General features: G+C 34.7%; 1 protein-coding gene across 1 annotated transcript; it reads right to left on the bottom strand.

Moving 5' to 3' along the window:
* Nucleotides 1–8,913: 8,913 nt before the first annotated feature.
* LOC21409381 (AAA-ATPase At3g50940) lies at nucleotides 8,914–12,127 on the bottom strand. The gene is made up of 2 exons (XM_010115102.2): nucleotides 10,715–12,127; nucleotides 8,914–9,645 (listed from the first exon to the last, which is right to left on the bottom strand). Exons 1-2 carry the CDS (start codon nucleotides 11,741–11,743, stop codon nucleotides 9,148–9,150), a joined length of 1,527 nt encoding a protein of 508 aa, XP_010113404.1. The 5' UTR covers nucleotides 11,744–12,127; the 3' UTR covers nucleotides 8,914–9,147.
* Nucleotides 12,128–13,567: the final 1,440 nt, after the last annotated feature.

Below are 13,567 nucleotides of genomic sequence, written 5' to 3' on the forward strand. Positions count from 1 at the left end.
AACATAAGATAAATGTAATCGGGAAGGTAAAACGGAACTTGACCTTAAGTCGATTATGGATATCCTATGGGGATGATACACTATTATATTGAGTCATGGACTAGAGCTAATCAGAGCTTTGTAAATACGCTATATAAATCGAGAGTGCAGCTCTAGGCTTTTAGTGGAATAGCGCTAGAGTTTTATAATCATGAGACGGACTTGTTGGTTTACAAGTAGCGTTGTGATTATAGGAGCTTGATTTATATATTTCCATCGGGTCCCTTTGCTAGCTCATATAATTTCCTGTAACGATACGGCGTATTTCCTACATATTGGTAACTTGTGTTATTTCCGTAAAAGACGTTCAAAGTTAATATGAGAATGGTTAATTCATGAGTGATTTATTGGGTGAATTAATTGATAAATTAATTCTAGATAAATTGGTTAAATTATTGTTTTAAGAGTTGTTTAATATGTGAAGACTATTATATGATTGTTTTGATCAGGCAATTTCTCTATTGGGTTGCTTGAATCAAAATTGAGGCTCTATACAAGTTTCCCATGTTGAAAAACTAGGTAAACAACTTTCATCAGTGCAGACAGGTCGACCGGTAAGGTAGACCGGTCCGGTCGACCGGTTCGTGAAGGACAGGTCGACCGGTGAGTTATAACGTCTCTGTCACCGGTCGACCGGTTGTAACGTAAAATGCATGCTGATGTGGCAAAATCGACTCTGAATGCGATTAAGACTTTGGGAAACCTAATTATTACGGAAGTATGACTTCCTAAACACTATAAATAGCCTATTAAGTCACATTACTCATAGATCACTTGAGAGACTTTTCTGGAGGCTATTGATAAAAGATTCCTGAGAGGAAAAATTGTTTAATTCTCAAGAATAATTTTTTTTTGGCTCTCTTGTGATTGGAAGGAGATCAAGAATACCAAGAGGAGATTGAACGACGTGTGCCCACCCGCACTCCGATCGTGGAAACGAGAATAGCAAAGAAGACCAGTTGGTTGAGGCTCTTCCAATTGTTGTTTGGAATGCTTTGATCTATCAGACGTGCAGTTTCCTAAATCTTAAAAGGTATGATTTAAATCTTTAGTATTTATATTATATAGCATCATGAACATGTTCTTGGTTGGCTTTGACGTTGATTAAATTTTTAAAATTCCGCTGCGCACTCGATGCCATTATTTTCCAACAATGGCCTCTTCTGCCATTGTCAATAAAAACACCTATGAACCTGAACTTCCTATTCAAGTTCTTCATCAATGTTCCATATAATATTAAAATATTTAAGCTTTAATTAAACAATTTCATTATTTTTATTCATAATATTTTTAATTAGAATTTATTTAGTTTTTGCTTAATTATTTACAGATGAAAGCAGTGTAAAAAGCCACACAAGAAAAATTAATGAAAGCCATATTCTCAGCCGTTTAAGCCCATTGAGCCGCGTCAGCCCATTGAGCCATTTAAGCCACCTTGCCAAGCCACCTCATCAGCGCCATCGCCCCACTAGTCATCGTAGAAATCCGTGCCCGTTTCTTCTAGCCATCTCGCGCCTCGCGCGTCAGCAGCACGCAGCCTCTCAAAGCATGCGTTCGTTCTCCGCGCTGTCTCCGGCGCGTCCAACCCTCAGAAGCGTGGGTCCCGCGTGTCAGCGTGCCAGCCCTGCATCCATTTCGCGTGCGCCAGCTGTCCTCGCGACAGCCTTCTGCTAGCACACGCCAGCCACTCTAAGTGTGACATGTGGCAAATTAATTCTGATCAACCAACCCCATAGCAACATGTGTCCACTGAGTGTAGAGGCCGAATTTCTCCTTCCAAATCCGAGTAAATTGGCCAGATTTCTTCCCCAAACTTCATATATGATTTCTCCAAATTTATGTGTAATTTTATTCTGTTTCCTTTTCTTTTGTAATTTTCTAGTTTTACAATTTATTTCCTTATTTGACAGGCAACCTCTGAACACTATAAATAGAGAGGTTGGCCTAAGGTTTTTGAGGCTTTTAATATTCATTTTTCTGTCGTCTTGTTGTCAGTCTCATATTTTCTCTCTAGAACTTGTGAGAATGTTTTGCAAGATAGGCTAGAGTTCTCTTGGTGAGGTTAGAGATGAACTTCTATTGAGTGACCCAATTCAGGGATTTGATTCCTTGTGCTGTAAAGTTCAATATCTGAATGAATTAAGTCTCATCTATCTTTCATTTATTTTTTAAAATATTGTATGCCAATTTTTATATAAGTTCAGTCACGCTTTTCTTATGTAATTATGTCATGCATTGTTTTGTTATTCAAATTATTTTATAAATTGTCTTTTACTGCAATATTGTCAAATTGATATATTGTCGATTTTAGATAACTTGTAATGATAATATTTCTGGAGTCAATATAGAGATTTAATTTATTCAATTTTTTTTATTTTGTGAATCAATACTTGAATTGGTGAACGAAACATTAGGGATTCTCGACACCTTACCATTTTTACTACTAAATTTCTCCACATAAATTTCCTCCTTTTTATTTTATTTCCAACAAAATCTCAAAAACTCTTCTTTTTCTTTAATTCACTTGTTATTTATCTTTCTATTACGCTTTTATTCTGTTAATCTTTCTTGTTTATTTGTTACCTCTCTGTGGATACGACCGCCCTTCTGTGCTACAATTGACCGCTTGTGACCATCACTTTTGGGCATTAATCATCATGTATTAATTTTAGAATGTAAAATATAAAAAAATATCAATTTTTGACCCATCACAGCCCCTGGGCGACCCAATTCGCGGGCTGGGGGCTTCTTGGCAGCGATTTCGATTTTAATAATTTGACTCCATTTTTTGTAGGCGTGCTGAGAAAAATGTAAGGATCTTGTCTGCAAAATTTTAGAATGCTTTGACGTCATTTTTATTTTATTTTATTTTTTAAATATGAAAAATAGAGAAAATCATAAAAATTAGAATATTCATAAAAAAATGGTGACGCTTGTTGCATTAATTCCTAGAAATCATGAATTAATTTTATAATATAGAATATAAATAAAATATCAATATTTGATCCATCTCGGCCCCTCAGCGACCTAGGGGGCTTTTTGGCAGTGTTTTCTTTTTTCATAATTTGATGTCATTTTTTACACTCATGCTCATAATAATGTAAGGATCGTGTATGTACAAATTTAGAACTTTTTGTCGTCGTCTTTATTTATTTTGTTTTTCAAAGACCAAAAATAGAGAAAATCATAAAAAATAGATTTTTTTGTTGTTTGTTCAAACCGACGTCATTTTTCTCATCAGCAGAAAAATGACATATCGTTTCACACTTGAAAGTATTTTTTTCATTTTTGTCAAAACGATGACATTTTGTAGCATTAGAAAAATGACATGTCGTTTTGACGTTGAAAGTTTTTTGTCTTTTTTAATACGACGTTGTTTTGACGCATCAAGAAAATGACATGTCATTTTTTTTGTGAAATTTTTTGTCAAAACGACATGCCGTTTTGTAGGTGTTTTGTTTTCATTTTTTTTGTCAAAACGACATGTCATTTTCTAGGTGACATTTTTGTGGTTTTATGAAAAAATGACATGTCGTTCCGTTTTTAAAAGTTTTTTGCTATTTTTGTCAAAACGATGTCGTTTTGAGTCATCAGTAAAAAATGGCATGTCATTTTACACCTGAAAGATTTCTAACTTTTTTACAAAACGACGTCATTTTACCGGATCAGAAAAATGACATTTCGTTTTGTTTGTAGAATTTTTTATCGTTCTTGACAAAACGACATGTCGTTTTGATGCATCAAAAAACCAACATGCGTTTTGTTTGTAAAAGTTTTTCCTCTTTTTGTCAAAACGACATGTCATTTTGTTTGTGAATGTTTTTTTGTCGTTTTGTCTCTTTTTTGTAGGCACACTCAGAAAAATGTAAGGATCGTGTCTGAAAAATTTTATTTAGGTTATGCATTCTCAAATATAATCTTCATCAAAAAATGGTACCGCTTGTTGCATTAATTTCTAAAAATCATGTATTAATTTTATAATATAAAACATAAATAAAAATATCAATTTTTTACCCATCCCGGCCCCTCGGTGAACCACTGCATGAGCGGGGGGCTTTTTGACATCGTTTTCTTTCCCTTTTCTATTTTTTCAGGCTATTTTTTTGCAGGCATGGCCAAAAAAAGTAAGGATTGTGTCTGCAAAATGTCAAAATTTTTGACGTCATTTTTATCTTATTTTATTTTTCAAAGACGAAAAATAGAGGAAATCATAAAAAATTAGAATATTCATCAAATAATGGTGCCGCTTATTGTATTAATTCCTAAAAATTGTGTATTAATTTTATAATGTGAAACATATATAAAAATCTAAAGTTTTGACCTACCCCAACCCCTAGTCACCCCACAACGCAGGCCAGAGTCTTTTACAAACCGTTTTACTTTTTTTTTTTCATTTTTGAGGAATTTTTTTGGAGGCATGCCCAGAAAAATGTAAGGATCGTGTCTGGAAAAGTTTATAATTTTTTGAAGTCGTTTTTATTTTTCAAATATAAAAAATAAAGAAAATCATTAAAAATAAAATATTTTTCAAAAAATGGTGCCGCTCGTTGACCCATCCTGAGCCATGGGCGCCCCACTACGCGGGTCAGGGGCTTTTTTTTTACAGTGTTTTACTTTTTTGTCATTTTTTCAAGCCATTTTTCGCCAGCGTGCCCAGGAAAATGAAAGGATCGTGTCTGCAAAATTTAATAATTTTTTGACGCCGTTTTTATTTTCTTTTATTTTTCAAATACGTAAAATAAAGAAAATCATAAAAAAATAGAATATTCATCAAAAAATGGTGCCGTTTGTTGCATTAATTCCTAAAAATCGTATATTAATTTTAGAGTGCAAATCATAAATAAAAATGTAAATTTTTAACCTATCCCGGCCCCTGGTCACCCCACTACGAGGGGCAGGGGCTTTTATACAACCTTTTTCTTTTTATTTTTCATTTTTGAGGCATTCTTTTGCAGCCATGCCCAGAAAAATGTAAAAATCGTGGCTGCAAAATTTTATAATTTCATGACGTCATTTTTTTATTTTATTTTTCAAATACAGAAAATAAAAAAAATCATAAAAAATAAAATATTCATCAAAAATTGGTGCTGCTTGTTGCATTAATTCCTAAAAATGGTATATTAATTTTAGAAATCAAAACATAAATAAAAATGTAAATTTTTTACTCATTCCGGCCCTTGGGCGCCCCACTACGCGGGCCGGGGGCGTTTTGACAGTGTTTTACTTTTTTTTTTGTCTTTTTTTGAAGGCGAGCCCAGAAAAATGTATGGATCGTATCTATAAAATTTTAGAATTTTTTTACGTCGTTTTTATTTTATTTTATTTTTCAATAACAAAAAAAAAAAGAAAATCATAAAAAAATAGAATATTCATCAAAAAATGGTGCCGCTTATTGCATTAATTCCTACAAATCGTATAATAATTCGTTTTGTTTATTATATTTTATTTTATTTTTCAAAGGCAAAAAATATAAAAAATCATGAAAAATAGAATATTCATCGAAAAATGGTGCTGCTTATTGCATTAATTCTTAAAAATCGTGTATTAGTTTTAGAATGCAAAAGATAAATAAAAATGTAAATTTTTAACACATCTTAGCCTCTCAGCACCCCACTAGGACTTTTTGGCAGCATTTTCTTTTTTCATAATTTGATGCAATTTTTTGTACTCATGCTCAGAATAACGTAAGAATCGTGTCTGTAAAATTTCAGAACTTTTTGATGTCATTTTTATTTTATTTTATTTTTCAAAGACGAAAAATAGGGAAAATCATAAAAAATAAAATATTCATCAAACAATGGTGCCACTTGTTGCATTAATTCCTAAAAATCATGTATTAATTTTAGAATGTGAAACATAAATAAAATGTGAATTTTTGACCGATCCCGGCAACTTGGCACCCCACTGCGCGGGCTGGGGGCTTTTTGGCAGCGTTTTCTTTTTTCATAATTCTATTCCATTTTTTGCAGGCATGCTCAGACTAATGTAAGGATCGTGTCTACAAAATTTCAAAACTTTTTAACGTCGTTTTTATTTTATTTTATTTTTCAAAGATGAAAAATAGCAAAAAACATAAAAAGGGTATAAATGTTACTCACCCATCACAAGGAGATTCTATAACTCGATGGATGTTACCTTCCTTGAGGAACAACCCTACTACCCAAAAACTAACGTTGAGGGGGAGAGTGCGTCAAAAGAACATCAGTTTTGGGACATCATTGAAACTCAACCCTATCATGACCTTCGTGTTCTTGATCCAAATCCAATCACCCAGTCTCTCGAGTCTCTTGTGGAAGTCCTTTTTAAGAATCCACCTCAAGAGTTACTAAACAAATTTTCATCACACCATTCTCTTGCTAAAAATAGTGAGCTCCGTGTTTATTCCAGAAAGAAATGGCATCTAAAGGAGATAGAACAACACGCACTCCCTCAGCAAGTCTAAGAGTCGGAACCAACTCCAAGTCCTTCAAAAGTAACTCCCAACCTGACTCTTCCATTCTTGAGCTGCATGATAATCAGCCCATTGCCGTAAGAAAAAGGAGTGAGATCCTGCACAAATCATCTTGTTTATAACTTGTTGTCTTACAAAAGATTATCTCCAGAATATCGTGCTTTTGTCTCCAATCTTGACAAGATACAAGTTCCCAACAACATTCATGAAGCCATTGAGATACCACATTGGAAGGCAGCTATTATGGAAGAAGTTTGGGCCTTAGAAAAGAACAATACATGGAGATAGTTGACTTGCCACAAGGAAAACGACCCGTGGCCTGCAAATAGATATTCACGATAAAACACAAGTCAAATGGAAGTGTGGAACTATTCAAAGCCCGACTAGTTGCAAAGGGATTCACGCAATCTTATGGCATTGATTACCAGGAAACATTTGCTCCGGTTGCTAAACTCAACACTGTAAGAGTTCTTCTATCCCTTGCAGCTAACCTAGGCTGCCCACTATTCCGGCTTGATGTCAAGAATGCCTTCCTCAATGGTGACCTCGGAGAAGAAGTATACATGGAGATTCCTCCTGGTCTCACAACTCAAGCAACAAATAATAAAGTCTGCAAACTCAAGAAGTCATTGTATGGACTAAAACAGTCACTTCGAGCTTGGTTCAACCGATTTTCTAAGGCCGTAAAGAGATTTGGGTACGCACAGTGTCAGGCGGATCATACTCTTTTTATCAAGCGATCAGGAAGATGGGAGTCATCCATTCTAATTGTCTACGTCGATGACATTGACCTTACAGGAGATTTCTTAGAAGAAATGAAAAGGCTGAAGAACTTCCTTGCAAAAGAGTTCGAGATCAATGACCTAGGAACCCTCAAATACTTCCTAGGAATGGAAGTGGCTCGAACAAAAGACGGAATATCGGTCTCTCAGCGAAAATATGTCCTAGATCTCCTAAAAGAAACTGTAAAGCTCGGATGCAAGTCTGCAGATACACCTATGGATCGAAACACTAAATTAGGACTTAGGGAGAATGATACACCAGTTGACAAGGGAAGATATCAGAGACTCGTCGGGAAACTCATCTACCTCTTACACACTAGGCCTGACATTGGTTTTTCAGTGAGTGTTGTGAGCCAGTTTATGAATAATCCCATGAAAAAGCATATGACGGCTGTTTATCGAATTCTGAGGTATCTCAAGATGACTCATGGTAAACACTTGTACTTTAAGAAGAACACAAACAAGAGAATAGAAATCTTTACTAATGTAGACTGGGCAGGCTCAGTTATTGATCGAAGATCCACATCAAGGTATTGCACCTTCATATGGGGAAACCTTGTCACTTCGAGAAGTAAGAAACATACAGTGGTTTCAAGAAGTAGTGTAGAAGCTGAGTTCAGAGCTATGACACAAGGAATTTACGAAGGAATGTGGCTTAAGAGACTCTTGAAGGAACTCAAAATCCTATATGAAGAGCCTTTACAAATGTTCTGTGACAATCAAGCTGCAAAACGACTTGTCATTTTTATTGATGCATCAAAATGGCATGGCGTTTTGTCAAGAATGACAAAAAATCTACAAACAAAACGACATGTCATTTTTCTGATCCGGTAAAATGACGTCGTTTTGTAAAAAAGACAAAAAATTTCAGCATCAAAATGACATGTCGTTTTAAACTAATGACTCAAAATGATGTCGTTTTGTAAAAAAGACAAAAAACTTTCAATAGCAAAATGACATGTCATTTTTTACTGATGACTCAAAACGACGTCGTTTTGACAAAAACAACAAAAAACTTTCAAAAACGGAACGACATGTCATTTTTTTCATAAAACCACGAAAAGGTGTCACCTACAAAACGACATGTCATTTTGACAAAAAACCAAAACAAAACACCTTCAAAACAATATTTCGTTTTGACAAAAAATTTCACAAAAAAAGATATGTCGTTTATTGATGCGTCAAAACGCCGTTGTTTTAAAAAAGACAAAACTTTCAGCATCAAAACTACATGTCATTTTTCTGATGCTACAAAACGACGTCGTTTTGATAAAAAGAAAAAATTGTTTCAAGAGCAAAACAATGTCATTTTTCTGCTGATGAGAAAAACGATGTCGTTTTGACAAAACGATAAAAAGTTCTATTTTTTTATGATTTTCTCTATTTTTCGTCTTTGAAAAATAAAATAAAATAAAAACGACGTCAAAACATTCTAAAATGTTGCAGACAAGATCCTTACATTTTTTCATCTTTGAAAAATAAAATAAAATAAAAATGACGTCAAAACATTCTAAAATTTTACAGACAAGATCCTTACATTTTTATGATCATGTCTACAAAAAATGGCCTCAAATTATAAAAAAAAAAAAACGCTACTAAAAAACTCCCCGCTCATGCAATGGGTCGCTGAGGGCCAGCATGGGTCAAAAATTGATATTTTTATTTATGTTTTATATTATCCTGATCAGCAAGACATTAACCTAAAAGAATCCATATAATACGCATTCACCGAATGAAAAGAATTCGAGGAAAAGGGGATTTGCTTACAAGAAACATAAGACGATCTCCCACTTTTGTCGTCATTATCAGCTTCTTCTTTTTTTATTTTTTATTTTTTTATATTTTTATTATCAATTATCCGCTTAATTCCGAGCTTTATTCTTTGGTCTCAGTTTGTAAACCAGCAAGCATATTGTTTTCCCCTTCTTTATCCTTTGATTCTGCTTGAGCACTATTCTTTTCATCCCCTTTCTTTGCAGCTTCAGCTTCTTCTTTTTGTTTTTTAGCCTTGGCTTCCTCGTTTTCCCTCTTTTTCACTTTGAGGAATTCAATTAGACCTTGTAGTGCAATGTCAGGGTCGTCGTTCTTTACCAACTCCTCAGCAATTTCTGCAGGGGTAACTTCTGTGGAATGAACTCGTTGCTCGATTTCAGCAAACAGCAAGTGGTCTTTGATGCCAAGGTAATTGGACGCTAGAAGTCTGAATCCGCATGGTGTGCAGTAGGACATGTGGACATGAACATCCATTCGACCTGGGCGGAGCAGTGCTGGGTCGAGCTTTTCTTTGTGATTGGTGGTGAAGATTATGATCCGCTCGTCGCCGCAGCTTGACCATAGCCCATCGACAAAATTCAGCAAGCCAGACAGTGTCAGCTGCGGTAGCATTACATAGAGATAGGAAAAAAGCCAGAAAGTAGCACTCATATGAGATAAGGTTTTAATTGTATGAAAACTAATTAATACTAACATTCTCAAAGCCAGTTACCATCTATCAGATGCCATCAAGGGATATAAAGAAAGAAAAGGTGAAGTAAGTCTTGTATTGAACGCAATTGTAGATTCAGGCGACATGAGTTTAGAACAAAATTGAGAGGACCACATGGGCAAAAAGCATTCCATTCATCAAATGCTTGGCACTTGCAGAGTGGTCCTCTGAATGGGCAATTAATTGATTAAATCTGTATGCTTCCCATATGTCGGCAAATAAAAATGCAGATGCATAGTAGGAAACATCAACTAAAACCGACCACATTCTGTGGATATATTGAAGGTGTACAAAGTGTTGAGCAAATCGTACTCCATAAAATAAACAACAACTAGAGAATACTGTCCCAAGTGGAGCACCAAAAATTAGACTCATGTAGACTGAGAATTCAAAAAGAACTGTAACACTGGCCACAAAGAGAAGACAAAAAAATTGGACAGAGTGAATACAAAACAAACCACCCTTTTTTCGGTAGAACCAAAAAACTAAAACTACTAATAGTTCCATTTTTTTCAACCGTTTTTAGCTGTCAGTTATATATCAGAATCTTTTTATTCTGCGTATCTTTTCAATCTCTTCTGATTTTGATCAAGATTTAACGATAAGAAAATAAACCTTATACGTAAAGCTTTCAACATGCTTTGGATATAAAACAACTACTACGTGTCACAAACATGCTTTTCATGGTTTCTTTCTTAACCAGATATACTAAATTGACAGAACAGTGGAAATTAGATTTTGGAAAACAACACTGGACTCTATGAAAAAGTATAAAGCAAATTAAAGACGAACAAAATTCCGAATAATCTATAGACATCCACAAGCTAGATAATGACACCTCCATAACAAGAAAAATAGCAAAACGGAGAAAAACAGGAACAGAAAACATAAAAAGCTATACAAGATGAACAAAGAATAGAAGGAACCAAAAAAAAAAAAAAAAAAAAAAAATCTAACCTGATTCGCTCTGTTTCCATTGAAATCGACACCGGACTTATCTGCATTCTTATTACGGTCATGGAAGTCAACCGTGCAATCAATATCCTCCACGACCAGTATGGACCGGTTCGCCATGGCAATGAGCAGCTTCTTAAGATCCGTATTTGCCCTAAGCTCAGTGAGCTCCAAATCATAAACATCAAAATTCAAGTAATTCGCCATTGCCGCGATCAAGCTCGTTTTCCCCGTTCCAGGAGGTCCGTACAGCAAGTATCCTCTCTTCCAAGCCTTCCCGACCTTCCTGTAATAGTCTCTCCTCCTCATGAACCTCTCCAGATCTTCAAGGATGAAGTTCTTGATCTCCGTGTCCAGAGCAAGAGTTTCGAACGTTGCGGGATGGTCGAGATTCGTCGAAATCCACGCATCTGCTATGTTGTAGAGTCCCTCAGGATCCACAGTGAAGATCTTCAAGGTCTTCTTCTCTTGCTTCGCGGATTTCGATTCCCTCATGATTTGGGGCAAATACGATTTCAGGACCATGTCTACGTATTTCTTGTTGAAACTGAGCTCGAACGATCGGACCTCCTTTCGGAGCGTGGAATTGAGGTCTCTAGGATTGTAGAACCCGTTAGCATTGCTCTCGACCTGTCTGCAAACCAAAATCCACCTAAATTTGACTCCATTAAAGACGTCGACGATCGTCTCGTTTTTCTCCACGGTGATTGTGAAGTTGTGCTCCTTCTCAGGCTTACTCACCTTAAGCCTCTGCGTCGATGGCGAGATTTTGCCTCCCAAATAAGTCTCCGCCGCCTCGTAGATTTGGTTGTTAACGAGTCCGTCGAATTCTTCGATCACCATTGTCATCTGAGACGAGAAGCGACTGAACAACTTCCTGATTCCCGAGAACAAAAGTTCTTGGAATTCGTAGGGCAAATAATCTTGCACAATCGAACGAGCCACCATCGCCGTGGCGGCGACCGAGGCCGCCGTGGTCAGAACCGTCTTTGCAGTCGCAAGATTCGTTGCAAAATCCGAAGACAAAGCCATTGATTTTCTATAAAAGTTTCAGAAACTTGTCACTGACGTTTCTCCGAGTTCTTAAGGGTTATTATAAGGAAAAATGGGATTGACTTCGGAGACTTGGAAAAACCTGTGAGAAAATTCCTCGCAAGGACATGGAAGCTCACCCAGGAGCTTCCGAGTTCAAAGAGTCTTCGTCTTCGTCTTCTTGTTCGTTGAAAATGGAGATTATTCAATCCTTAAAACTCGTCAACATTTCGGAATCGTTGCAATTATATAGTAGAAGTCAAACAAATTGTAGGAAAGTAATGTATTGTTTATTTATTGCGTAAAAGAAGGAATTATTTACACCATAGTCTAGGATCCAGAGTCTTCTGCTTCGAGGTTTGAAGCACTAAAAAAGGACGAAGAAAATTCTATTGGAAGAGGAAGTCGACTGACTACAGACGACTTTTGGTGAATTCAAACTGTCTACTAATAGAAAGTTTAATCTCACACATGTAAGTACACTTTTTATTAATGCTGATACTTACTTAACACTAATAGTATTTTTAAGCATTTTTCATTTAAATAAGACGGATAGAATAGGCTCCCGTGGACCATAAAAAAAAAAAAGCTTTCATTGGCCTTATTAATGCCATTTTTCTTTTTAAAACTCAAATTACAATTCAAATTTTTTTATTACAATATTTTTTCTCATAAAAATTAAAAAAAAATTATTGTGAGCCATATAAATACTTTTTTCCTACTATAAGATATTGTATTTATCTTATATTTTACATTAATTATTTGAAAACTTATTCTCTAAAAATGATTTTTTGCTAGGAAACTTTTATTTTTATTTTTATTTTTAATGTCAGGTGATGGATCTTGGTTGATGCTTTAGCATTGAATAAGAAGATTTCTCTTGTATTAGTTTTCATTGCGGTTAGTTTGTTGGTTTATGACTTAATGTATTTAAACTTATTTTGCATTTTTTAAAATTTTATTTTGACGTAAATTCATGACTGACAATTGTGGAACTATATGAGACCAATACGTGATGAATTTTACCTTTTCTTCATAAATTTCTTCTTTTTAGTTAAATTGTTAGCTTTATTTATTTTTTATTTTGTATAATGTTCAACCAGATTAACTCACTCTTTTAACTTTGAGTTGATTTAGTAGATTAAATTTGGATTTAAAAGTCTCAAAAATCCACCCAAACAATTCAAGTGTTCACTCATAACCGGAAATCTCTCCCTAGCGGTCAGGGATCTACTAGATTTACCCTATATCCGAGTTTATTGTATTTATTCCTATATATAGGATTAAATATCTAGTAGGTTAACTTGGGTGAGAAAAAAACCTTAACCTACCTAATTAACTCACTCAAATAAAGCTCACATTCGATTGGGTGGGTTTGGAAAATTACTTATAAAAAAACTAAAACGAATAATTCAACTCAAAGTAAGAAATAAAAGGAAAAAAATTAAAATTCACAACACACTATCCATACCAAGTTAGTTTTAGCCCAATTTCGTAGGTATCAATAAAGCAAATATAAAATTTTAGTTCTCAAAAATATATACATGTATATAAAATTTGAAACATCAACCATACAATTTGATTTAATACATATAAATTTTATTGTATGGGTTGTGTTTATGGCGAATTGCTAAAAATTAAACCTAAACCTACCTAATTACTTAAAAATAAAAAACAACACACTCAAATAAAGATTGGGTTAAGGTGTTCAAATTTTTATAATTTAGTGTTTCAATTGGTTTCTAACTAGTTAAATTGTGCAATGTCATTTAAAAAATTTGAAATACAGTCTAACTAACTTTTCTATATTTTAATGTTTAAATC

Source organism: Morus notabilis, unplaced genomic scaffold (assembly GCF_000414095.1).
Source record: "Morus notabilis unplaced genomic scaffold, ASM41409v2 Scaffold184, whole genome shotgun sequence".
NCBI classification, from domain to species: Eukaryota; Viridiplantae; Streptophyta; class Magnoliopsida; order Rosales; family Moraceae; genus Morus; species Morus notabilis.